This window comes from Oreochromis niloticus, linkage group LG9 (assembly GCF_001858045.2).
Source record: "Oreochromis niloticus isolate F11D_XX linkage group LG9, O_niloticus_UMD_NMBU, whole genome shotgun sequence".
NCBI classification, from domain to species: Eukaryota; Metazoa; Chordata; class Actinopteri; order Cichliformes; family Cichlidae; genus Oreochromis; species Oreochromis niloticus.
The window spans coordinates 32,931,750-32,959,337 of record NC_031974.2 but is presented as its reverse complement, the minus strand read 5'-3'; the positions used below and the strand labels follow the sequence as shown (position 1 = coordinate 32,959,337).

The window sequence follows — 27,588 nt, the reverse complement described above, 5'->3', positions numbered from 1 at the left end:
AATGGGATTGAATGGGATGGCATGTAAACACTACACTAATGGTACGGAGGCGGGAACAATGGCTACAAGATGCCAAGTTTGCTGGGCAGCAGATGTCAGTTTCCTTTTCGTGCGCACGCGCCGACATACCTCCCACAGGACGCCCTGGTCATGGCAAGGGCAGAGGGCAGGGATGACGCACGTGCCCTCTGGGTTTCGGTAAAGCCCCTCCTGACACACGCAGCCTTCAGCAGAGTGGCTGCAGTTGACAGGAGAGGAGGAATAAATGTCCTGGCAGCTCCTCTCACACAGCAGGATCTCCTCTGATGTCGCCCTCCTCCACTGCTCCCCATCAGGACACGCTGTACAGGAGGAGAGGAGAAAAGACGGGGACGGATGGTACGATGGGAAGATGGTAGGGTGGAGTGGAAAGCATTTAATGATGAATCAGGAAGGAGAAAGGAACAATGGGGATCCAAAGAGGGGTAAGTATTTAAAGGATGCAGTGATAATCACAAATTTACTCGATCGTGCAAACAATCAACAGTAAAATATCAACTGTCTCCCTTCCTCTCACTCACCACAGTCAGGGGCGATGCAGGTTGTTGTGCGGAGGCTAGGGCCTTCACACGGAGCCCCTCCATACTGGTTTGGCTCCAGAACAAATCTGATGGAGCTCTGCTGTCCTGTACCACAGCTGGCTGAACAAGGACTCCACTGGGACCATGTGGACCACTGGCAGTCCACTGGAAGGACATAAGAGGGTGGGACATTCAGTCTTAGCACTGGTTTTAATGTACATTTATCTGCAGCAGGACACAGGAGGAAACTGTCACCTGACCACTTCAGTGTACCCAGGATATTATAAACTTCCTAAGAAGTTGGGATATTTTACAGAATGTTATAAAAATGTTATATCACGTTAAATCAAAACTCCGTCTCCTAACACAGTCCATGACTGCACACAGTAATGCAACTTGAAACTATATTATGCGAGGAGGAAGCCACACGCTAACGACGACAGGAATGAGTAGTCGGGGCCTGAGCTGTTCTCAGATCGACCCAAAGAAAGTGGAACAGTGTTCTGTGGTCAGGTGAGGCCACATTTCAGCTTGTTTTTGGGAAAAAGAGCATTGAGTTGTCCATACCAATGATGAAACCCATCATCCATATTACAACGGTAACTGCAGACTAAATGTCCAAATCCCAAACCACAACAGCTAGTATCCTCAACAACAGTCGCCTCAAGGCGCTTTATGTTGTAAGGTAGACCCTACAATAATCTATACAGAGAAAACCCAACAGTCATATGACCCCCTATGAGCAGCACTTTGGCGACATTGGGAAGGAAAAACTCCCTTTTAACAGGAAGAAACCTCCGGCAGAACCAGGCTCAGGGAGGGGCGGGGCCATCTGCTGTGATTGGTTGGGATGAGAGAAGGAAAACAGGATAAAAGACTAATGAAAAGATAAAGAAATAATAGTAAAATGTCTCCTTCACAGTTTTTGTTGAGTCTGCTGCAACCATCACAGTCTAAATGTGTGCATATTTACAGGATACGTTCTATTCGGTCAGTAAAAGCATTTAAAATCTTTTAGACTGAAATAAATCTTCATGTGAATAAACTTAATCATAGATTTGTTTCTTTTTATTGCATTTCCAAAATGCATAAAACAGTGAAATATCTTCTGGAAACGGGGTTGCATGCATCAAAGTTTCTACTGACGAAGCCATCTGTCGACAGCTACACCCGATTGGAACTGATGCTGAACTAGGCAACACAGTACACCCAATCAGTTTGTGTCTTATGTTTTCTTTATGCTTCATCGTAGTTTGGTAGGGAGGGAAATAACGGCAGGGGGCTTTGGAATGAGAGCACACATGCAGCACAGACCTGTTTCATGTCTTGCTTTTAAAAGTGTCCAAAAGTCCAGTAGGTGGGTACTGTAGTGGGTTTATTCTTACATACTTAAACATAATTTGTTTACTGGTCATGATAACATTTCACTCACCACCTCGTCTCCCACAGCGCTGCCAAAACATCTGAAAACAACATAAAACACTAATCTGCTTTCTGCCTAACTTACTAATTTTGAATCAAATGTACGGCACCTGTCGAACAATCCAACACGACAGATCAACTGCTTTATAGTACAAACATCCATTTTTATTTCATGCATTAATGTGATATTGTGCATTAACATCCTTTCTGTGTTAACTTGGTTTCCTCAGAATGTTGATGAGAGGATTCCTGTTAGATTTTTTACAAGCCTATTAATTACAGTTGCATTAATATTATATTCCCAGTATAACATTACACTTTTTGTAATGATTTTTTCCATGCACTTGTTGGCCAACAATCACATTTACATGAGCTGGTTTTCTTCTTTTTGCTCTTTCATGGGCCCAATCAGGCAACATCTTCTTATTACTGTTAATAAAGGCTAAGTAAAGTGCGATATCACTCCTACAAACATTAGTGCTCATTTTTCTCACAGTTCTTGCCAGACTTTGGGTTTCCTAAACACCCAAACTGAAGTTGTGCGTGAAGCTGTTATCATGAAAAATATTATATATGTAACAAAATAACACCTATGGTGAAAAAGGAAGTCACTACAACCAACGGCACAATTACAAATCAGCAAGACAAAACACAAAAACCACAAAGCTGTTTGCAGATTCGAGGCTCTACGAAGATATTCACAGATATTTCTCTAACCTCTAGTTTAAGAAAATATTGCAAGGGCCACAGTAAAGTAATGTCTGGACAGATGTGTGAGAAGAAGATGAAACAGATCCCATCTGCAACTAAAATGTTCAGTAATGTGATTGAAATGAGATCCTCTTTTATTCCACATTAGGATTAATGATACTGTGAGATGGAGAAACAAGGCAAGTTCAAACTCTGACGTTGATGTGATCTGTTCTTGAATCAAAATCAAAGCAAAGCTCACATCATGAAATTGTACGTTTATGACACAAAATCCCAGTAATGGCCTGATGAGACTGTAGCGCAGTTATTTGGGCCAACTGTTGCAGCAGCAGCTGTCCCAACTATAGATAGGTTGACATTTTTATCACGACCCTGCCAGTTCAACCGAAGATTATTGTTGCTGACTGTCGCTTTCATTGCTTACAGAGAGAGGCCCTATAAGGTTCAGGAAATGCAGCTGTGACGAAGCATCACTCACCCTCACAGGGCTCTGAGGTGCAGTTGAACATTCCACCTTGGCACACGCTGGAAGGAGCGTAAAAAAGTCAAGTGAGTAAAATTAGATGAAAGAAAAGTCGAACTGAACACCGAGGCTGAACCAGCCACACACAGTTGCCTACCAGCCTACTGTAAGGGTACATATTACACATATAATCTTCTATTTCTTTTTGAATATAATTACACATCCACAGCAGTTTAGAGCTGGAACTTTTCGGACACACAAGAAGCTTAACATTAACTTATTAAAAAGCGGTACAATACAGGAGCTTGTGTCAAAGCACAGAGAAAGATGAAAGTTGCTACTACAGCCTCCTTTTTCTTTTAATTAAAACAAAAATAGACGGTTTGATAAAATCGACCTGACTCGGGCAGAAATCATGTTCATGAACAAGGTACCAGTCATTTAATTGACTTTATTTATGGTATGTCTCTTTATTCTGAAGAAATACTGAAGAAATACTCTCAAAAATGTAGCAAATGTAACGTTAATTGCTACAATTAAATGTCTTGGATCAAAATGAAACACAACAATGAATAAAATGATACATTTCTTTGGGTTTGAATATTGTTAGAAACATTAAATAAAAACTTAAATCATCGGTCGAGTCATTTTTAAACAGTGCAGTGTGGATGGACTGCTTCTTTTTCTGTTTTTTACTGTACTCGAGCACTCTATGCATCGTTTATTCTCCCATTCGTGCACTTTTCACTGTGTCTGAGTGTTTTCTGTCTGCTTTCACACAAAATCTTACTCTAATGAACACATCAGGAGCAACTGGGGATTCAACATCTTGCCCAAGGATACTTGAGCAGCTAGGCATTGAACCACCAACCTTCTGATTAGTAGATGACCTGCTCTACATCCTGAGCCAGAGCCAGCCCAAAAATGTAAGCGTCACATATTACAGTTTTAAAGCCGCTGGTTCAACTACCTACAACACGACTCAGTGAATGACTGGACTACGCCAAGAGTAACAGATTACCATGTATTGCAGAGGTGCTGAATGGCCGTTCCCGGTGGCATCAGAGCTTCCGTGAAGTACTCGGAGCTGACATTCCCGCTTTGAAAATCAGCCGGCAAAGAGAGCAGTGAACAGGGACAGTCAGCGTGAGTCACACAGGAGCCCCTGTGCAACACCTACAAAGGACACGATGAGACAATGAGTTAGGACTCAGATCTGCTGTCCAACCACACACACACACACACACACACACACACACACACACACACACACACACACACACACAGACCTGTCCAGGAGGGCATGTGCACCCCGGCCTGCAGGGTCCAGGTAAACACTGAGTGTGTGGCCACAAGTCCTCGCAGGTATACGGACAGGAAGCTGAACAATCACTGAACACCTGCGTGCCGGGACACTCTGCAAGGAACATAAAACAAATGACCTCAACTCAACAGATCAGCATGCAGACATGTGCGCTGATATATTCACTTTATATTCACTGTGTTTGCCTTGTTAGAATTAATATAACTGTAAACATCGCTCATTAGGACTTTGATGAGCTGCTTGACAACAGTTTTACATCATTTGAACTCCAGTGGTATCTGTCAGCAGAAACACAAAGTGCACAGTGTTGTGTGTGCTTGTGTTACCGGGCAGGCAGCTGTTGGTGTTACAGACAACGTGTTGTTCAAGTGGTCCAACACAGGCTGTCCCACCGGGCTCTGGCTCTTGAAGGACCGTCTTGTTCCGCACTGACAACCCACCGTCACAGGAGGCGCTGCACTCACTCCAGGCCGACCACTCGCTCAGCAAACAACCCGCTGCAAAGAGAGGCGGCGAGTTAAGCAGAGATTAAGGAGGTTAGTTTAAGGAGACGCCAGACTTGGAGGTAAAATCTCAGGATTTTGGGTGGATATTTCTTCTATGTCAGACCTGGACACGACGGCAGATCACAGATTTCTGTTTGTGTGATTTCGGCACAGGGCGGGCCACCCTCTGTGTCCTGGCAGTGGCGTGTCCTGGTTCTCTGGCCTCGCTCACATGAAGCTGAGCAGGCGCTCCATGGACTCCAGGGCTCATAAACTGGACAGGGAAGCTTGGAGCACACCACAGTGCCATTCTCACACACACTGCACACGGAGGGGCGTTAAGAGAGGTCAGATGGAGCAAAGTTTCTAAACTAAACGGTACAAAAAAAGACTGGAGAGTTTAAAAAACTGCTTTATTAGTCCCAACTATACCCAGACTTCAGGTCATAGCAAGCTTAAAATTCACAGCAAGCAGTTCTCACCAGGTATTACAGTCCACAGTAAACTCCTCTTCAGGGTTGAACTCCAGTGTCCCGTTGCCTGATGGGATACCACAACGACATTCTGTCAATGGCACACAGTGGCCATCTTGCAACAGCTGTCCTTCTGGACACCGACAACCTGAGAAGACAACAAACAAAACAAGAGGCAGAAAAGTAAAGAAACACAGAGAAACATTTAATATCATGTACACAGAGTAAAGTAATGAAAGTCTTATATTAGGAAGATGTTATCCATGGTTACCCGGGTGACAGGCTCCTTGGAGACACTGCACATGCTCCCATAGGTCAGTGCAGCTGCGAGGACACTTGTTGGCACAGCTGTCCTGGTAGGCTCGATCCCTGTCCTCACAGCGCTCACCTAAAAAAGCAAAGAAAATCATGCCTGCACTGCAAAATGTGATCTGACGTAGAAACAGAGTTAAGCATGGTGGTGGTAGTGTGATGCTGTGTGACTTGGAGCTGTAGCTTCGTGACAGACAGATAATCTTAAGGACAAAGATTTGTCTTCAGTCTGACCTTTCAGCGAAGCTGCTCACTATCTACCCATCCATGTACACACACAGACTAAATACAGTACGTGAAACACCATCATTCCAGAACGTATTTAACAGACTTTTACTCGTTTAGTACATCCTGATTTATTTTATTTCAAACAGCTTCAGAACTAATGGAACTTCTTATAAAATTCTCCTTTTTAAGCTATAAAGACGTTTGATTGCAAATTCATTGAATCGGATTATTTTTCTCTGAGGTGTCGTTTTTTATATACTTTTTACTTGTATGTCTAATTTCCTCAGACTTCTTTCCAAAAATGTGTAGAAGTTCCTTCAGCTGCTGAAAAGAAACACTAATGACTAAACTGGAATTTTTGCATTAGTTCAAAGTGAAAACACTAAAATTCAAACACATAAATCTGTTTTTAACAAACCACGCTGACACAAACAACATGACCTGTCCAGCTCAGCCTCACAGCCTCTGAGGAAAACATGTTCTGGAATTTTCACTGCTTAAACCAAATCGTCCAATAGCCTTTATTTTTAGGGGCTTTTGCAGTCATCTTCAATCTCATATATATGAACAAATTCTGTAACTAATGTTATCTTTGAAACGTATCTGGATCCGTCTGATCTACACTGACGTTATGATCTACACCACTGATGTTTAATGCCTGTTGAGTTTGAATGCAGTTTTCTTTTTAAGCACACATGTACCTGGGCAGAGTGCCGTGTTGCATCCTTGGGTCTGGGTCTCTTGGCTCCTACACTGGGGTCCTGCAGGAGAGGCCAGGGGCTGTCTGTAGCGCTGCCTGACTCCACCGCTGCACGGCTCAGCACACGCTGTCCAAGCACTCCACGCACTCCACTGACACACATCTAGAAGAGCAGAGTGACTATCATAACTAACCTAACCTTGGAATTATCCTAATTATACAAACTGACAGTGACAAATACAGAAACTTTAAGCGTGTCATTTTAGATGATGACGACAGAGCAACAAACACAATGTGTTTATGTGCTGTATGATTTATATGTAAGAGACACATTTTAGTTTGCTCTTGCTGAGCAGTATTTAGGGATCTCAGCTCACTATGACCAAGTACCAGGTTTCAGCTGTTTGACATGCAAATTAAGCTGGGACAGTAGTAATTCAGAGCCATTCTCCTTCTTGTGTAAAAAATGGATGGATGACAGAGTTAAATTCGAGATGAATCATCCTTTGCACACACATAAAAGCAAACCCAACCACCCTCACGTGCCTCAGCGGACACATGAGCGTTAAACCTATCCTTTTTTTCTCCTTTGGGGAATAAAGTGAGTCAAAATAGCAGGAAAACACCATTTTTCACTGAGCATACTGATTAAGGCCTCTTAACTGTCTGCTGATGGCAGCTGTGACTGACACACAGTAAACATTTTCCCTCACAGACTCCACATGTCAGAATAACATCACTCTCATCACTGGATCCAATACATTTATTTAATAAACTGAAACAGTTTAAATGTTTGCCTGTTTATAGCTTGGACATTATCGGTGTCTCTGCACTGCCTCACGTGTTTGGAAGCCGTTTATTCCTCGCTGTGTGTAAGACTCGAACTGTCTTTATTTAGATGAAAAGAATATGGTTTGAAGTGCACGCATATATTTCAAAACAAAATTACCCCCCTTTCCTTTCCAGAGAAAACCGCGCTGCAGTCATTTCATCACCCTCTGACCAACTGTGCAATTCATTTTTTTCTTTGGAGTCATGCTCGTCGAGCCCTGACTCATTCACCCACTGTTTGCATGCAATCTGTGTCAAACTTTTACTGAGAGAGTCTCAGACAGAGCAGAACTGTCCTTTGGTTTTCTTTGCTGAGGTGTACAAAACCACAGAACTGGTGCCTACAAAGACCCAGACCCGGTGGAGGAGGTGGTCTCAGGCCTCCAGTGCAGTTTGTTTATGGTGTGAACGTGATCCAACCTCAACCCGACCCAACCTCCAGGTGTACAGTGCAATTCTGACCTAAAACAAATCTTGCAAAGGTCAGTATGAGTTTGCAGATAGCAGTAAAATCTCCCTGCTCCTGAACAAAGCGCTAACATAACAGAGAACTTTTACTTTTGTTGCTCTCACCTCAGTCCCATTGGGCCAATAAGACGACTGAATACTCTGACATGAAACAAACTCGTGGTGTGAGCATCTTTGTTACCTCTGCAGATGTTAGCATCTGGACATGACCTCTCCTCTACCAGCAGTCCTGGACACTGGCTCTCCTCCTCTTTAGTGACTGGAAGACCAGAATCCAGGTCCAAACAGGCTCGAAAGCGCCTCTGGATCGAGACTGTCTGCGAGCTGTTGTGCTGCAGCACGCAGGGAGAACAGCGAGTCCAGCCCGACCACTCGCTGAGGACGACTGAAAGAAGGAGAGAAAGAAAGATTCAGGTTCACCGTGTTCAAAGAGAACCTCTTTTCATTACTCTGCTCTCTTACCTTCACACTCTCTCATGTCGCACTGCAAACTCCCATCATGACAAAGACTGAAGGACATAGAAGTCAACAAAATGGATAATAATAACAATCTGTTAAACAGTCACAGCCCAGACAAAAAGACAAACTGCACGAACAAGCTGGGAATCACAAAGAAAGAGCAGAGAGTGACGACGACACTGTGAGAAAACATGCGCTACATTATTTGGTGCAACAGGGGCTGATACAGAAAACTGACCAGGTACTGCAGCCTATGGTGACCGTGGCCCCCTGTGGGACCGTGACAGGTGTGGGTGGATCTCCTGAAGCTTGGTGCTGCAAGTGGATGCAGCCACATTCCTCTGGAGGAACACAGCTCCCATTATACTGCAGCAGGCCCTGGAAGGAAAAACACACATCTCAGAAAAAAGAAGAAACAGAACAGCGATCGGATCTTTGTCTTGGTCATTTTTCCACACAGAGGTCAAAAACTGATTCACAAGATTAACAAGTAAACTGGTATCTCCTGTGTAAAGCAGTGACAGCTGTGAGTGCACCGCTGGTGATCTACTCCCTGATTTCTGTCCCTCTGTTGTTTGGGTGGATCATCAGTCTGTCAAAGGTGTTTCACTTTCTTTGCAATAAATCTGAGCAGGAAGCATCCAAACTGGGACAGACAACATTATAAATTTGTCAGTGCAGCTCACATCAAAGTGATGGATTAACTACGATAAAGTACAGCACAGACTCAAGCCAATGCATTTGTCCCACGTTGCTCTCAAATCACGTGCATTTAGATGCAGAAGTAACATCAATGTCGAATTCATACTTCAGCCAACTGTGCTGTTTGAAGCAGCTTAAAATCCAAAAACCAAACCAACAAAATGCAGCTATTAACACCTGTTGCATTATTTGCTAATCACATTTGTTCTTTCATTACAACTGCATTCATTACTCACCTGTGGACAGTAACAGCCAGGTGTGCACTCTCTGACGCCGAGACACAGATCTTCACGGCCATGCAGTTCACACTGCTTCTCACAGGGAGCGCCACACGCCGAGTACACAAACGGGGCTTCGCAGACTTCTAACAGGAAAAGACATGAAGCGGTGAAGGTCCTGAGGGCACCTTAAGCAGTTCTAAGGCTAACGAACTCACCATCACAGTGGCTGAGACTGCATGCCCGGCTCTGTGTTTCCACAGGAGTGCACTGTTGGCCCCTGGTGGGTGAAGAGAGAGCTACACGGTAACGCTGCTGCCTCTGGGACGCACAGGAACACTGAGACCAAACACTCCACGCTGACATGGGACAGCCTGCAAAAGACAAGAAAACATTCAAGTGCTCTTCCTGCGATTAACGAGCGCTTAATGTCATTTGTGAGTCACTTCAACGTAGAGTCGGCTCTTCAGTTAATCGTATACTATGGCATCATTTTATAAGTCAAATACTTGCTCACCCTCTTCTACACTGGCTTTAAAAAATAAAGCACAATAAAAAAATGAAAAATTAGCAAGTCAGTGAATCTCAAACAGTCTGGAAGCTTCTCACAGTCTGACACAGGTTTGAATGTGAGGCTCCAAAGCTCTGTTTAGCTCTTCTTGTGCTTTTCTGTCATTTTCTATTTTGTACTTACCTTTCATTCCTGTTTCACATACTTTACTTCCTGCCCTTGTGTATTTCCTACCTGCCCTCATTTCTTCTGCCAGATCATCTTTTCCCAATTTGCCAGGTGTTCCAGGATTTTGTTTTGTAGTATTAGTAATGTTAAGGGTCCGATTTGTTTTGTGTGTTGCACCCTGTACACTGAGCTCTGTTCACTCAGTAGAGACTGTACCTACCAATCCAGGTTTACTCAATAAAACCTGCAATGCACATGTGTGCAACACAGAAATCAGCAGATGGAAGTTAGCTTATGGACAGCTCAAAGTGAAATTATTTCACTGATTTAATATTCTCTGTGTCAAACATCTGCAGTCTGTGTCCTGTTAGCTACAGTTCAGCAGTGTAAAACAGATTGGGATCAACCACAAAAACATTTTTTGCATATGCGACTGAATTCATGTGAATTCCTGCGACGATGTAGCCTATTTTGCACAGCTGTAACTTTACTGCATGGCTTCGTCCTGCGGTGTAAGATACAGCTCAGCAGGTTGCATGTATGAAATATATTCCTTCAACAGAAAATCTATACTATACTTACAACATCATCAGTGGAAATCAACGAATCAGAGACTTATAAAACAAACTCTGCATAAGTTACTATGGTGACCTAATAAACAAAGATCCAATAAACCCTTTAATGTCACTTTGTGGTTCCCCAGTCTAGTCTCTAATGTTGTGTCCCTACCAGTACTGTGGTCTGTGTCCATACAGCTCATAAATACTGACTGAAAACAGTTACTACCTGATGTCATGTTTGAAAATGTGTAGATTACCTTATAATATATTAGAATAACTCTGCGTTCATCAGTAACAATCACTGCAACTATATCCAGTTGTTTGCTGAGATAACAAATCATTAATGAGCCTGGACTCAGCTGAAGTCCCTCTGATTACAATGGCTTCTCAGAAGAGACAAACAGAGCCGTCAGCTGTTCAAAGACAAATGCACAACACAAACACTGATCGTGGCTGTTAGAGTGTCTGGCTTCAGTGCATGCAGCGCAGTGCTGCCAGGTTTGTGTCCGAGTACCTGGACAGGGCTGTTTGTAGCACAGCTGCGTCTCCACACTGTTCCTTTCAGCCTCGATCTCAGGGGGACACGCCGCATCTCCTCCCTGCTCGCACACACAAGCCCTGTGTCGTGATACAGACCCCGCCCCGCACGTCTGGGAGCACGGTGACCAAGGAGACCAAGGGCAAAGGTCATCTGTTGATACAAAAGGTAAATGACATTCTCTTAGATTAAAAAGATTATGTGGCTTTTTTTTCTTTACTCGTCGATACAAACCCAGGCACGGAGGGGTCTGACAGTCCTGTGTTTCTTTCTCTGGCCCACTGCAGTGAGACCCATTGTTTCGTGGTGGGGGGTTGATGCAGGCGCGGGTTCGAACATGTGTGCCCCGACCACAAGTCACTGAGCAGTCAGACCACACCGACCAGGGGGTCCAAGCACCATCCACTGGAAACAGCACAGAGGATTTTCACAACTTTCTTTGCAAATATCTGCGACACTCTTTGACAGAAATACAGCGACGCACCTCTGCAGTCAATGTCTTGGCAGAAAACTCCCTCTGGAGTGCACGTGCTAGAAAAAAAACAGGCAGAGGGAGCGCCTAAAGCACAAAGTAGTATCGCTGACATTTAATTGTTTTTGTCATTAACATCCATTTCCTCTGTCCTTATCTAACCTACCATTGTTTACATTCTCCTTGGAGCCAGGTGTCACCCACGCTGAGCGTCTGGTTGTCAAGGAGACAGAGAGGCGGGCAGGTTCCTGGACTGCAGGGTCTGTGCTGGACCTCCTCAAAGTGGCAATGTGTTCCCTCAGTGTCTGGGGTCAGAGACCTGGCACATGACATGAAGAGCAGGTAATCACAGCGGAATACACCGAAAACCAGTTTAATACTACTGCATATATTTATATCCACAGATAATACTACAGAAAAAGTAACCATAGACAATAAACCAACCATCACGCTCTTTTCAAGTTTCATATATTTAAGACTCACAGTCTGAGTCAGGGTTCAGAAAACGTGTCACGGCTGTGTGGAGGCAGAAAAGGACCCAAATGCACACGTGAACTTTAAATAGCTTTATTGCTGGACACCAAAAAACCTAACTAAACTTGAATATACAAAATAAACTTGGCAGGCAGAACACAGATGAGTATGAGGGAGACTGCGACACAGAACTGGGGGAGACGCTGACATAAATACACAGAAAGACAACGAGGGACGTGGGAGCACTCGGGGAACACAGCTGAGACGAATAATCGTAACTAGGCAAAAAGTACATGGAAACAAAAGACCTTCACAATAAAACAGGAAACCAGATGTGGAAGTGGAGGAGAGGGATAGAGGGAGCGAGGGAGAGAGGCAGACATGATAGGCTGGGAAAACAAGATGGAATAAAGCACAAGGAGAGGAAACAAGGCACAGGGACTCCCACCACTGTATAAACACAGACACCCAGGGGGAGACACCGAGGGCAAAGACACAAGGGGAAATCACATAAACAAAACTAAACCGAGCAGAATCAAAAATCACAAATGAACTTAACATAACACAAAAACACAAGAAAACTGAGAACGCTGGGTCAAAATGACCCAGGACCAGGACAAAACATTTGTTAGTCATCAGTCTTTAGGCGCGCTGAAAACTGCAGCGCGGAATCCAGACAGGAATCCCTAACCTACTGACTTACTGTCGTAGCAGGAAACCTGAATTACTAATCTATTACTCTGTGACTGCTGGTACATTTTAAATGTGATTTAATGTGGTCAAATGTATCTGATTTGATTTGTAAATTCTAAGATTTGCAGTTAGCATTTAGAATATGCAGTACCATGGAAAGGCAGCTATTTTAGCTATCCATCAGGAAGGTGTCTGAGCTGCAGCAAATTCATTCTTTTCAAAGAAATGCTTTCAGCAAGTGATGCTCCGGCTCCCACAGAGCCCCGATTTTATCTCCATGAAGGGAGTCTGACACGGACAAAAGACAGACGACAGAGTTAATCGTCACACTGATTCAGACAACTCGAATCAACTTTATCCTTACTTAAGCAATTAGAGAAGACAAACACTGGATTTTCCAACAATATTTATAATAGATTTTCTGATTTTTATGGTCTACGTCTTGTTGTTAAAGAGTGTACCGTTTAAAACCTGTTTAAAATCCAGTTTCAGATTTGTAAAAAAAAAAAAGACTTTCCTCCATCTGGATCTCATTTTAACGTCCAAACACGGACGTGCTCAAACACATTTGTTTACAAAACAAAACATGTCTCCTTCATCCAGGTCCCAGGAGAGAGCCGTCATGTCCTCACCTGTATCTGGTTCTCTGGCCCTGTCCACAGGAAACACTGCAGGGAGCCCAGCTGGACCAGGAGCTCCAAACACAGGTAGCCTGGCAGCTGTGATTGGTGCAGAGGAGCTGTCCGTCAGAGCAGGTGCAGTTGTTGCAGTCCACCTGATGCGTGCTGCCGGCCACCCAAATCTGCCCCATTGAGTCCACACAGTCGCACTGCCACAGCTGCACACACACCCCGTCCTGCTGCAACTGACCTAAACACACACGTACAAAAGATATGCAAACCACGATTTATGCTAATGAAAAAAATGAAATTAGGTTTAAAGAAACAATTCTAGATGCAAATCCCATCAGTTGGCAGGAGACTTGGTCATGAACCTTTGCACTGCACAGTTGGTTGCCAGGGCCATTAGTAACTCCAGAATCACCAGTTAAACCTGTTGTTGTTGATTTCTGCCATCATATTCAATTCAATTCAATTCAATTTATTTATATAGCGTCAAATCACAACAAAAGTCGCGTCAAGGCGCTTCATAGGTACAGAGAAAAACCCAACAATCATATGACCCCCTATGAGCAAGCACTTTGGAGACAGTGGGAAGGAAAAACTCCCTTTTAACAGGAAGAAACCTCCGGCAGAACCAGGCTCAGGGAGGGGCGGGGCCATCTGCTGTGACCGGTTGGGGTGAAAGAAGGAAAACAGGATAAAGACATGCTGTGGAAGAGAGACAGAGATTAATAACAGATATGATTCGATGCAGAGAGGTCTATTAACACATAGTGAGTGAGAAAGGTGACTGGAAAGGAAAAACTCAATGCATCATGGGAATCCCCGGCAGCCTACGTCTATTGCAGCATAACTAAGGGAGGATTCAGGGTCACCTGGTCCAGCCCTAACTATATGCTTTAGCAAAAAGGAAAGTTTGAAGCCTAATCTTGAAAGTAGAGATAGTGTCTGTCTCCTGAATCCAAACTGGAAGCTGGTTCCACAGAAGAGGGGCCTGAAAACTGAAGGCTCTGCCTCCCATTCTACTTTTAAATACTCTAGGAACAACAAGTAAGCCTGCAGAGCGAGAGCGAAGTGCTCTAATAGGGTGATATGGTACTACAAGGTCATTAAGATAAGATGGGGCCTGATTATTTAAGACCTTGTATGTGAGGAGCAGGATTTTGAATTCTGGATTTAACAGGAAGCCAATGAAGGGAAGCCAAAACAGGAGAAATCTGCTCTCTCTTTCTAGTCCCTGTCAGGACTCTTGCTGCAGCATTTTGGATCAGCTGAAGACTTTTCAGGGAGTTTTTAGGACATCCTGATAATAATGAATTACAGTAGTCCAGCCTGGAAGTAATAAATGCATGAACTAGTTTTTCAGCATCACTCTGAGACAGGATATTTCTAATTTTAGAGATGTTGCACAAATGGAAGAAAGCAGTCTTACATATTTGTTTAATATGTGCATTGAAGGACATGTCCTGGTTAAAAATGACTCCAAGGTTCCTCACAGCATTACTGGAGGCCAAGGTAATGCCATCCAGAGTAAGAATCTGCTTAGATACCATATTTCTAAGATTTTCAGGGCCGAGTGGCGGTTCAGAGTACCCAGCCTTATTAGAGTCCCTGGGTGGGGTGCTGGAAGGCGCTCCACCTGGAGACTCTTTTGTCCTACTCGGAGACTTCAATGCTCACGTGGGTAACAACAGTGAGACCTGGAGGGGCGTGATTGGGAGGAACGGCCTCCCTGATCTGAATCCGAGCGGTGTTTTGTTATTGGACTTCTGTGCAAATCACAGTTTGGCCATAACGAACACCTTGTTCGAACATAAGAGTTGCCATAAGTGCACGTGGCACCAGGACGCTCTAGGCCGCAGGTCGATGATCGATTTTGTAATCGTATCATCAGACCTAAGGCCATATGTTCTGGACACTCGGGTAAAGAGAGAGGCTGAGCTGTCAACTGATCACCACCTGGTGGTGAGTTGGATCAGGTGGCGGGGGAGGACGCTGGACAGACCCGGTGCACCTAAATGCGTAGTGAGGGTGTGCTGGGAATGCCTAGCAGAGGCCCCAGTCCGTGAGATCTTCAACGCTCACCTCCGGCAGAGCTTCAACAGCATTCAGAGGGAGACTGGGGACATTGAGTCCGAATGGACCATGTTCAGCATCTCCATTGCCGAAGCTCCTGCATTGAGCTGCGGCCGCAAGGTGGTTGGTGCCTGTCGTGGTGATAACCCCCGAACCAAATGGTGGACACCAGAGGTGAAGGGAGCCACCAGGCTGAAGAAGGAGTCCTATCGGGCTTGGTTAGCCTGTGGGACTCCGGAGGCAGCCGACAGGTACCGACAGGCCAAGCGGAATGCGGCTCGGGCAGTGGCTGAAGCAAAAACTCGGGTCTGGGAGGAGTTCGGAGAGGCCATGGAAAAAGACTTTCGGACTGCCTCGAAGAGATTCTGGCAAACCATCAGGCGTCTCAGGAGGGGAAAGCGGTGCTCTACCTGCACTGTGTATAGTGCTGGCGGAGCGCTGCTGACGTCGACTGAGAAAATTGTCGGGCAGTGGAAGGAATACTTCGAGGACCTCCTTAATCCCACTGGCACATCTTCCGAGGAGGAAGCAGAGTCTGGGGATGAGGGGGATGACCCGCCAATTTCCGTGGGCGAGGTCACTGAGGCAGTTAAACAACTCCTTGGTGGCAGAGCCCCTGGTGTGGTTGAGGTCCGCCCCGAGTTCCTGAAGGCTCTGGACGTTGTAGGGCTGTCCTGGTTGACACGCCTCTACAATGTTGCGTGGAGATCAGGGGCAGTACCCCTGGACTGGCAGACCGGGGTGGTGGTCCCCATCTTTAAGAAGGGAGACCGGAGGGTGTGTTCCAACTACAGGGGGATCACACTCCTCAGCCTCCCTGGGAAAGTCTATGCCAGCTCTCAGTTTACCGGTCGATCTACGTCCCTACCCTCACCCTATGGTCACGAGCTGTGGGTAGTGACCGAAAGAATGAGAACACGGATACAAGCGGCGGAAATGAGCTTCCTCCGAAGGGTGGCTGGCCTCTCCCTTAGAGATAGGGTGAGAAGTTCAGCCATCCGGGAGGGGCTCAGAGTAGAGCTGCTGCTCCTCCACATCAAACGGAGTCAGCTGAGGTAGTTCAGGCATCTGACAAGGATGCCTCCTGGGTGAGGTGTTCCAGGCATGTCCCACCGGGAGGAGGCCCCGGGGCAGACCCAGGACACGCTGGAGAGATTATATCTCTCAGCTGGCCTGGGAACGCCTTGGTGTTCCCCCTGACAAGCTGGAGGAGGTGGCTGGGAGAGGGAGGTCTGGGCTTCTCTGCTTAGGCTGCTGCCCCCGCGACCCGACCCCGGATAAAGCGGAAGAAGATGGATGGATGGATGGAGATTTAGCCAGTTTTAAACAGTGGAAAAATATTCTTAAATCTAAATAACCTAAACAAGGTTAATCTAACATCAACAAAATATTACTGGCTGCCTGATAATGCTGTTACACTGGTAATAGATAACACAGGCCTTCAGTTTATGTCTAAAGGACTCTGTACAGTCCGCTCTTCTTTTGCTTTACAACTGATGATCCACTCAGTCTGTTTCAATTCAACAATTACTGGAGTAAAAGCCATTTGTAACTGAATTACTTCTCTTAGAAGGTTCTACTGAGTACTGCAGAGAACTTTCACGCTGAGTCAGCTGCATGCAGATATCTTGGGGGGTTCGCATGGACATGTTGAGGATTCAGGGCTCTAGGAATTTGTATATTCTCAGAACCCCGAATCCTAAAGAAGGCAGAGGAGTTATAACAAAGCCATTTCTAGACATGAAGCTATTCACTCTATGGAGAGCACAGAATAGTTTAGGGGTTAAATCAGTGCCAGGAGAGCAACTTTTCAGACAAAAACACACAAACATAAGAGGTATAACTTTTTAAAAGATGGCAGCGGCTTGTGTACCTTGAGGGCAGCGGCAGCCAGGCTGACATTCACTGTTGGTCTGGCACTCTATGCCCTGCTGGAGGTCTGAGCAGCGCTGTGGACACTGGTTGGCACACATCACAAACTCTTGGCCTGGTGGGCACCCTCTATCATCTGACAATACACAAACAGAAGTTCCCGAGTTTTGCCATGATGCTGCAGGCATCTGCACAGACTGTGCCTCAACCAGAGCACCGATCACAGGCTGGAACACACACACTCCTGTAGATAAACAGCCATATGCTGGAATAATGACGAGCCAAACACAGGACATGTTAGATCAGACTCACCGCACGGTTTGGTGTTGCAAGGTTTCACTTGGTTCTTCTCTCCTGCACACTTCTTTCCACCATTTTTGGGTGGAGGACTAGAGCAGGAGCGAGTGCGTATCGAGCGTCCGCCGCCGCAACGCTTATCACAGCGCGACCACGGACTCCACCGGGACCAGCTTCCATCAACTACACAACATCGAACACAAACACAGACTAGCTAATGAAAAATGAAAATCTCTCTTTGGCATTTTAAATATTCCTTCACTGAAGAGTTTGAACTGATAATTACAACTTGGCTTCTCATACTGCTCCAGTTAGCTGACCTCTGCAGGGTTTGATGTTACAGAAGCGATGCTCCACGTTTCCTCCGAGGATGTCTTCACACCACGAGCCGTTTGTTCCAGGGCTCAGGAACGTTCGGACCCTCTGCTGCTGACCCACGCCGCAGGACCGCGAGCAAGCGCTCCACTCTGCCCACTTGGTCCACGAACAGTTCCTTCGCGCACACTCGGCCTCTACACATACCTCGCCTCAAAACAGAAACACAAAACACATAAGCTTGGTTGAAACTTGCTGCTGCAGTTTTTGGTAACTACGGCAACCATTTGATTAACGCATTCAGGACAATGTTCACAACCGTATTCATCAAAGCAAGAACTATACACGCAGCTCCTGCAGTCATATCAAATGAGCACTACTGTCTGCTGTATTCAACCTCTATCGTTTACATTGTCTTACATACAGTGCATGTCTGGTATTTGCATTTCTTCCATTACCAGTCAGCCAGGTCCAGATTCAGTTTGGGAGATCTGTGGTTCTGAGCAATGCCCTGTGACACAAACATCCACAGTACACTCTGCTATCAGCAGCACGGCTGTTTCCATTTCACCTACATTTACAGCGCTGTTGTCAAAACTGCTTATATGCACACACACACACACACATTAGGTTTGAGCGCACTCTTATGACCTCACTACTGCTTCGATTGATGAGAAAGTTTTGCATGATAGATGAATAGAAAGTAGATATTTATATTCATGTACTTTATATTATATTTATGTAAGGCAGAAAAAAACTGATTTATTAAAGAAATAGAGAGAGACAGACAGTGGGCGTGGTGTCATACCTGGACACTGGGGCAAGTTGCATGCTTTCTCTTGGTGAGAGCTTCCAGAACAGGGTGGTGTCACACACTGTCGATGGCGGGACTTCAGAGCCGGGCTGAGAGCGTCGGTGCAGGTCTTTGTGCAAGGACTCCACGATGACCAAGGAGAGAACCCGGAGTCCTCATCTGAGGAGATGGAAACAGAAAGATGATGAAATACAGAGAGGATATTTAAGATAAGAAAAGAAAATGAGTGCAAAGAAAAGTGTTTGAACCTACCCGGTGTGGCTGGTTCTTCTGTTGGAACAACAGTAGCTGGGGGGGAAAAGAAGCTTTTCATGAATCTGACCTTCTCTCTCCATCCCTGAAACGTTTTACACACAGCATGTTCTACAAAAACTCTCTGTATACCTGGACAGTCAGGGGCCTGGCAGTAGGTTGTTTCCCTCCGTGGCCCCTGGCAGTCTCTCCCTCCATGGGCCGGTGCAGGCTGTGTGCAACCTCGAGAGCGAGTTTTGAGTCCCAAACCACCACAGGATAGTGAGCAAGGGCTCCAGGGGCCCCAGGAAGACAAACCACCATGTACAGGGCAGTGCTCCAGAGAACAGTTCCACCTGCCATGCACACACTCGCTACGGGGAACAAAAGGGGGGAAGACTGAGGTGTGGTGGTGATTTTCCATATAACACCAGTTTTATACTGTTTTATACATGTGACACAGTAGGCATCACTCCCACTGTGTCACATCGCCTCTTCATTTATCAGCACTCAGAGGAGAAGAACTTAATTGGAAAACAGATGTTTTCCATGTCTTACTCGGTACAGGATTGTAGCTGCGCACCAGTTCAGGTTGTAGTTGTACACTGTGGCAGATGTTTTCAAAGGTGGACCGGTCTGGACTGTGGACAGGCCAATTTAACACTGGAAGTCTTTAATTACAGAGCCACACTGCTGGAATACATTCATCCTGTGCTTTGGCGTTATCTTTCCTAATAAGAAGAAAGTCCTGCCCTGAAAAATGGGCTGTCTGGATATCAGCAGGTTTGTATAAAACCAGTATCAACTGTTCAGAATTAATGAGCCACTCAGATCTGAATGAAGCCACAGAAAAAGTGACACGCACAATTATGCTCTCAACTCAGTCCATCCTAAATGACAACGGTGTCATTCCTGTGATAACAGCTTTTAAAGGTGTTTCTAAGCCCTTGCAGTGATTTCCATGGATACCTGTCTGTCGACCTGTCCACGGTGCAGCCCACCTCTCCCACTTTGATAGCTGGGATAGGCTCCAGCTCCCCCCACAATCCTGAACAGGATGTCACGACTACTTTGGAAGTAGTTATTAAAAATTCTTTGTTTTTAAAAATTGCATTATTATTCCCAAAGTTCTCTGCTTACCAGGTGCTGCAGTCATGGACAAACGTATCTCCAGACTGGAGCTCCATATCCTCTGAGATGTTATGAAAAAGCAGGGATGCGACTGGTGTCACAGAGACGCTCTGCAGAGAGGCCAGCAGCTCTTTATCCACCAGACATGGACACTCCTGAAACACACCAAACACAAACGCTCTTTAAAGAAAAGAAATTGAATCAGTTTGAAATGATCTTCTCAGTGATGCATCACAGCCTGGTTCATGCTCTTCATTTTCTGTGCTGCACTTTTAAAATGTCACACGTCTACTACTGAAGTTACTCTGAACCCACCGATAAGCAGAGTCCACGGTGTTGGTAGGTGTGCACGGGACAGTGGCAGCCTTCCTCACAGCCGTCAGCGTAGCATCCCTCCCTGCCGCTGACCTGAGCGCAGCTGAAAGGACAACCTTCTCCTCGTTCACACTCCCTGTACAGCCTGCCAGGAGGGCAGCCCACCTCTGCACAGCGACATGAAGCCCACACAGCGACGGCAGTTAAAGACACTAATTAAACAGTCCTCCAATTGGAGCTTTGTTAAATGTCTCCCTAAGTCTTAGTATAAATATAACTTTGCAGGCATGGCTACAGGAAGCAGGCGCTCACCGAGGCAGACGTGGGTGTTGCAGATCTTGCTCTGATGACTGAGGCCGCTGCACGCTGGAGAGCTGCAGACACGAGAGCGGTACTGCTGCCCTCCACCGCAGCTGACCGAGCACGCAGACCACCGAGACCACGGCAACCACGGGCCCACTGACTCTGCAGACACAACACAGACAGACATTACACATGTAACAATGCTTTCAGATGGTAGTGTAAGAAATCCTCTTTAGACTAGAAGAAATATACATATATATATATATACATATATATATATATATTTTAATAAAACCCAGACTCTAACCTAGATGAGCCTATCATGACTACCTGTGCACAGGTGCGTGTTGCAGGCTCTTTGCTGCTCAGCATCACCCAGGCAGCCTCTTCCGCCACTCTGTGGAGACGGATTATCACACAGGCGTCTTCTGAATTTGACTCCACCACCACATGAAAGAGAGCATTCAGTCCAGGCTCCCCATTGGCTCCAGCCACCATCGACATGGCAGCCGGGGACAGACTGACACTGCAGAACTCCAGCCTCACATGAACTGAGATTGGGTCGGGAAAAAAGATCATGTTGCATTTTGTTTTTGCTATTCGAACATTAAGAGTGAACTAAAACAAAATAAGAATCAGCTGTTTGATACCAGTTTTTGCAGTCACTGATAATTTTCTCTCCTGGATTTGCAAACAGCCAATCAGATCCACCGGGCCACAGCCTCAATGCGTTGCTTGAATCTGCAAAAAAATGGCCCAATCAGACCGATCAGAGCAAATGATCACACTGATGGACAACTGAGTGGAGTAAAATCTTCACAGTCTAACACGCTGACCCAGAACCTCCACTAGATATTTACAAGTTAGCAAAATTAGGATCAAACCATTAGCAGAGCTGTTGTGGTATTTGCAGCGACACTCCTGTCTGACCACACACACGCCGTCCTGCAGCACCATGTCACCAGGACAACCACAGGTCGAGTTACACTCGAGGGAGTCCAAGCACTCTGTGTCACCATGGAGATCCGAACAGGAGCGAGGACAGGGCTTCCCACAAGGCCATTCCTCCTGGCCTCCACCACAGTCTGAGAACATGGTTTGAATAGAATTACCACCCACACCTGCATACTTACATACAAAAGTGCACCATAAAACCCATTAAGCAATATAAGCAGTCTAAAAGCAAACTTTGACCTGGCCACACACAAAACAGGAAAAACCATCTTTTTTTAAAAGTGGAATAGTGTTTATACAGTTCTATGGTCAAAGTAAATAAAACCCACAGTTATGCTAACCTGAGCAGACGGTGAGATTTTCACTGCAAGGGCGGCTCTGCCTCCCCTCTCCCAGACATGGCAGACCACCGAATCTAGCAGGAGGACTGTTACACGCTCTGGTCCGAGTCGACGACCCCGTGCATCCATCGCACTCTGACCACATGGACCAGGGACTCCACGAGCCATGAACTAAAGTAAGGAAATGAGAAGAAGAAGAGCTAAAAATCTGATGTAACTGAGAATCTGTAGCTGAAACCAGAAAATCAAAAAGAAAACCAACAAATATTAAAATATTAATATTTGAAAATGTTTGAAAAGGACCAAGTTACAAGTAAGAGACAAATGCACAGTGATTAAGACCAGTAGGAGTTTTTAAAAAGTGCAAAGGACAAAAAAACCAAAACAAAACTGTAATATTTTAATAAGAGAGAAAAAAGTGCAATAACAGTGTCATTTTTCAACATGACACAGAAATCTGTATGAATGCTATGAAATCCAAAATCCTGGGTGACTTCCTTCTTCAGTTATCACATTCACAATTCAGAAAATTCAGAAAATGTGACCTCTGACCTCTGACCTTGAGCCCAAAGTCAAATAGTTTCAGCTACAAGCATCCAGAACATTTACAAACTGTGTGAATGTGTCTTCCCCATGAGACATTATCATCTCACCTGGACAGAAAGTAATGACAGGGCAGGGCTGCCTCTGGATCTGGACTCCAATCCCACTGTGTAGTTCCTGCTCACCAGAGCACGGCTCTCCTCCGGCCTCTGGCTCAGGACAGCTGCAGCTTCTGTATCGGGACACTGACTCTGCTCCACAGGTCCTGGAGCAGGGAGTCCACTCTGACCACTCACACCAGCCTCCTGACACTAAAATAGATGTAAACAACTATCTGTGCTATTTTATACCCACTACAAGACATAGCCATTGTCTACATCATCCTACATATTAACACTATTAAGATGATCTTACTCTGAAACTAATAGCTGGCTTTACTTACCTGGACAAGGGTTTCGAGTACAGTTGAATTTCCCACCTTCACAGGTGCTAAAGAACAAAGGAACAGAAGGATTTTCTGATTTCTCTTCTAACTGGTTATCTTTGTGTATCCTAATGTGTTTTACATGTGTTATGTGAGCTTCTTGTGTTTGTATAATTCTGACCAGTTGTTGCATCCATCAATGGCTTCAATGGTGTCTCCAGGTTCCAGTCGTTGTCCGGTGTTAAGGTCCAGGCAGGGACAATCTTCCTTCTCTAAACAGACGGTCCCATTAGCAGACAGGACTTTTCCCTCTGTACAGTAGCATCCTGGCTCACAGTGCCACTCACAGTGCTGAGAGAGAGGGGAAAAATATGACTTTTATTAATCCACAGTAATGAGTGTGAGAATTAGCACATCCACGTCTGAGTCTGACGTAAGTCAGAAAAGGGTGGATTGTCCACTCTGTGGAATGAGCTGCTGTCTAATATGGAGGAGTTTGGGAATCTTGGGGTCTTGTTAACCTGTGGAATCAGATCAAAGTGGGAGGCTGACAGATGGATTGGTACCAGTCTGTTAAGGACTTAGTTATCAGTACAATACTGTGGGTAGTGGCTGAAAGGATAAGACTGTAGATACAAGTGGCAGAATTTTTTTTTTTTCAAATTAATATCTGATCAGGCTTAAACAGGAGGAGAAATTTCATGAGGCAGTTCCCACCTTGACAGAGGGCATGGTTGATAAATTATTTCAGGTGGTTTGGGAACGCCTCAGCATCATCCTGGAAAACCTGGAGGAGGTGCTGAGGAGAGGGAGGACTGAGCTTGTCTGTTTAGATGACACCCCCCAGAACTTGGTCGTGGATAAGAAGCGTGAAATACATGGAGTGACAGACAGGAGTCACACTAGTGATACTCACAGTAAGGTCATCACAGGAGCGAGGGCAGGATGGTCCACAGCTGCTGAACACTGTTCCTGCGACCTGGAAACATGGTGCCACTGAAAACACAAGCACATTTGACTTTGGGTTACTTACATAACCCTGGTTCTCAGAGTAGCATGATTGAGATGGCTAATATGGGAAGCATTTCCCTGGGTATTCTGCATGTGTCTCATGCATGACCACGCTGGGTTGATCCACTCACCCTTGTGTTTGCATTACTACGCAATTATTATTTAAGATAAGCACCTCGTCGCCCTTTGACCCAACAAGATGGGCTGTGAGACATCTCACTCTGAGAACACACGAGTAACTTAAAGTTCTCCTAGAGAAACACTTTTTTGTTTATTATGAACCCTTATTATGGTAAGATGCTTCAAGGACAACAGATGCTTGTGTTGTAGTTTCTTGGTCTGACCAAATTAGAATTAGCCAGTGGGCTAAATATGTAGCTAAACAAATGCCCTGCTATGACCACTTTGGTGCAGTGTATCAAAGGTTTGAGGCTCAGAGGCAGGCCAAAAGGCGTAACAGACGCCCTGAAAATCAAACTTCCTCCTGAATTTGTATTTTCTGAGATATTTAGTCCGCCAAAAGAGCTAACGTAGGGCAAAGTCAAAAGTGGGAGGAGGTTATCATGTGCACATAGGAATGTAGCACATGGACAAGTGAATGGGGACCATCCAGCTTTTTCACCTGTAGGAACGAAGGAGATTGCCAGGTTGGCATCTTCTTTCTGGCCAACTGACCGACAGGCTACAAGAACTGCCCCAGTGGAGCTGCTGTGGAGTTCGGTCATTCCATGGCCAGCCCACCCTCACCTCCTGGCCTAGTGGGTTTACGGGGGCTGGCCGGGGCTTGAGTTGTTTGGGAATTTTGAACTAAATACATTTGTACATATTCTCTATATCTATGCTGGGAACAGGTGCTGGTGCACACCAGGAACCGTTCATTGTTAGGCTCAGCAGCCTCAGCGTAGAGGATGAAAATTTCTCTGAGGTCTGAGGTAACCTCATCCTCATCCTCGGTGAAGCGGGGACAGTGCCCACATAAACCAACGCCTTCAATCGTGAGCTGGGCATGTTCTAGCCTTAGGCAACACAAGTAAACCTGGTGTGTGTTTCTACTCAGTGTATCTCAGGAGGATGGTCTGTGTTAGCTTGCTTGCTAACTACAGCAAAGAAGATGTCAGCTGATGTGCATAATCATAAAAAGAAACCATCTCAGCATACAGCTAAGTGGTAGAACAACACGGTCTATGGCAAAGACTCAACGTCAGGATGAAGCCAACTAAAAATGACAGAGAAGTTAGCGTTAGCACTCCTATCTATGGACAGCTATAATAGCTAGCCTATATTGCAGGTCAAGATATGCTTGAAGCACAAAGAGGTGTTTGAACAATGACTGCGTCGTAGCCACTTAATGGTAGGTGTCTCTGCCCGACATGGTCGTTGCGATCAGCAGACAGGCGAATCCTATAGTGAGCCCCTCAGGAATGAGAACCCTTATATCAATAATACAGAATCCACCACACTGTATTAAACTCAGTGTAGTTAGCAGACAGCACATGCTTGTAACACATGGTCTAAAAACAGTACCTGGGCAGTGGTCGGTGTTACAGGATGTGACTTCACTTCCCAGTCCCTCACAGTAATTCCCCTCCGCCTCTGGAGTGGGACTGTCACAATTTCTCCTTCTGCTTCGGACCCCCCCACCACAAGACTTGGTACACTCTGTCCAATGACTCCACTGACCCCAGCCACCATCACCTGAAAAAAGCCAATGCATTAAAAAACATGAAGACAGCAAATAAAGGTTACTAAGCTGAACATATCAACAGAAATAGATGAATCTAACCCCTTCAAAACTTTAAAGTGTCAGTGTACACACTGGCACTTTAAAGATAAACTACTTGTGTCTGTGTGGACTATACTGTGAGTTTACTGTATCCTACTGTATGGCAGGAAGGCATCACTGTCCTGGTAACTGATTCAAGGCCAGACAAATTAAACTTCGAGTTTGCTCAGACTTTTAGTCAATACACAGTGACAGAAAAGTAACTCACGATCACATGGGGCGATGATGCAGACTTGGTCCTCATGGTGAGGGCCCATACAAGGCAGGCCACTGCCAGAGGGCCGGGGGCTGGAGCAGAACCGGTATCGAGACTGGAGGCCTGCTCCACATGACGCTGAACAATGACCCCAGGGAGTCCATGCTGACCACTGGCCATCAACTGTTTGGTTTGTGCGGCAAAATCAGGCAAAATCAGTGTAAATCATGTTATAAAAGACATCATCGCACTGGTTATATAAATACATACCATTGCAGCTAAAACGAGAGCAAGTCACCAGCCTTCCTCCTTCACAGGTACTGAAATATTTGACACACATTTGTGTTTAATCTCCACTTTATATCTCCACAGTTTGTCATGGCTCATATATCTGCTGAAGCAAGCCAGCTTTACTCACCAGTTATTGCAGTCTAAGGGCACAGTGTCTCCCGGTTTGTACTGCTCTCCGCCTACATCACAGCGACAGTCAGACTCGCTCACACACACACCGTCCTGGGAACATAGGAGCCCATGAGCAAAGAGGTCATATCCAAACCATCTGTTTATGTATGTGTGTATTTCTGTCACCCATTCACCTGCTGGAGAGTCCCTTGTGGACACCGGCATCCTGGAGTACAGTTCTTGCTGAGATCCAATGTGAGGTCCATGCACGACACTGCTCCCATCAGACACTGCATCCACTCCTGGCCCGGAGGACACTTCTTCCCTTTGTCTGGCACAGCAACAGAGTCAGAGAAAAGACCAGTAAAAACCCTTAAAGCATAACCAAAAACACCAATTTGAAGGGATGAAAAGTGGGCGAAACAGTGAGCGTATGAATTACAATGTAACTGTCATAATATCTGAGTTTTATAACAATAGCCATAGGAAATTCAACCCATGAGCAACGTGACTCAGAGCTCTGTTACCAAACTGTATCAACACCAACAAAATGTATAAAAAGACTGTGGAGACTTGTGTTTTCTCGAAAGATAAAAGGAAATCCTATACAGTGCCATGAAACAGTATTTAGCCCTTTCTGATGTCTCAGATGTTGCATATTTGTGACACTTAAATAATGCAGGTCATTGGAAAGATTATAAAGTTAGGTGAAGATATCCTGAGTAAATACGAAATGGACGCCTTGGCAGCTAGGTTTGAAATAATCATTTACATACTGCATTTTATATTTCCTCTGGTATATTCAATGTCTAATAACTTTAAACATTTAAGTGTCACAAATATGCAAAAAATTAAGAAATTAAGAAGAGGTTAAATGTTTTTGCACTGCACTGTATGTTATACTGGACATAAATTACAATAGAGTTTAAACAAGTCATCAAATTGTAGCAACTCAAATCACACTAGTTACAAACTTGAGAAACACCTGCAAGTGACTCATGCTAACTCTGTGGGTTTGTTGTGGGAAGTGGATCTCGCTCGATTCTTGTGAGAAGTAGCTGCAGAAAAGTGAACGATGTCAGCGGTAGTGACGTCTGTTTGGTCTTTGTTTGGTCATAAAGTGTGCAAATAAGCTGAGACTGTAGGTAGGTACTCAAAGTGAGTCTAACCATGATTGTATGGTGT

The 27,588-nt window shown here is 45.2% G+C and overlaps 1 protein-coding gene across 1 annotated transcript in view; it reads right to left on the bottom strand.

The window, feature by feature from the left end:
• sspo (SCO-spondin) overlaps positions 1–27,588 on the bottom strand; it is a 100,112-nt gene that overhangs the window by 25,635 nt on the left and 46,889 nt on the right. Inside the window, exons 72-113 of the mRNA XM_025910190.1 lie at positions 26,598–26,734; positions 26,420–26,514; positions 26,272–26,321; positions 26,014–26,184; positions 25,547–25,717; positions 23,928–24,007; positions 23,193–23,362; positions 23,030–23,076; positions 22,698–22,898; positions 22,045–22,215; positions 21,634–21,834; positions 21,400–21,490; positions 21,080–21,300; positions 20,759–20,911; positions 20,447–20,613; positions 20,141–20,286; positions 19,154–19,374; positions 19,022–19,057; positions 18,764–18,928; positions 17,961–18,167; positions 17,656–17,823; positions 17,345–17,479; positions 13,405–13,642; positions 11,772–11,924; positions 11,618–11,664; positions 11,368–11,538; positions 11,110–11,286; positions 9,575–9,730; positions 9,375–9,502; positions 8,675–8,814; positions 8,440–8,486; positions 8,159–8,362; positions 6,680–6,841; positions 5,710–5,826; positions 5,448–5,586; positions 5,090–5,286; positions 4,807–4,977; positions 4,446–4,573; positions 4,178–4,332; positions 3,172–3,218; positions 561–725; positions 130–341 (exon numbers count right to left, since the gene is read on the bottom strand). Coding sequence (XP_025765975.1) covers positions 130–341; positions 561–725; positions 3,172–3,218; positions 4,178–4,332; positions 4,446–4,573; positions 4,807–4,977; positions 5,090–5,286; positions 5,448–5,586; positions 5,710–5,826; positions 6,680–6,841; positions 8,159–8,362; positions 8,440–8,486; positions 8,675–8,814; positions 9,375–9,502; positions 9,575–9,730; positions 11,110–11,286; positions 11,368–11,538; positions 11,618–11,664; positions 11,772–11,924; positions 13,405–13,642; positions 17,345–17,479; positions 17,656–17,823; positions 17,961–18,167; positions 18,764–18,928; positions 19,022–19,057; positions 19,154–19,374; positions 20,141–20,286; positions 20,447–20,613; positions 20,759–20,911; positions 21,080–21,300; positions 21,400–21,490; positions 21,634–21,834; positions 22,045–22,215; positions 22,698–22,898; positions 23,030–23,076; positions 23,193–23,362; positions 23,928–24,007; positions 25,547–25,717; positions 26,014–26,184; positions 26,272–26,321; positions 26,420–26,514; positions 26,598–26,734 — 6,158 coding nt within the window. The remainder of the gene's footprint in view (positions 1–129; positions 342–560; positions 726–3,171; positions 3,219–4,177; positions 4,333–4,445; positions 4,574–4,806; positions 4,978–5,089; positions 5,287–5,447; positions 5,587–5,709; positions 5,827–6,679; positions 6,842–8,158; positions 8,363–8,439; positions 8,487–8,674; positions 8,815–9,374; positions 9,503–9,574; positions 9,731–11,109; positions 11,287–11,367; positions 11,539–11,617; positions 11,665–11,771; positions 11,925–13,404; positions 13,643–17,344; positions 17,480–17,655; positions 17,824–17,960; positions 18,168–18,763; positions 18,929–19,021; positions 19,058–19,153; positions 19,375–20,140; positions 20,287–20,446; positions 20,614–20,758; positions 20,912–21,079; positions 21,301–21,399; positions 21,491–21,633; positions 21,835–22,044; positions 22,216–22,697; positions 22,899–23,029; positions 23,077–23,192; positions 23,363–23,927; positions 24,008–25,546; positions 25,718–26,013; positions 26,185–26,271; positions 26,322–26,419; positions 26,515–26,597; positions 26,735–27,588) is intronic.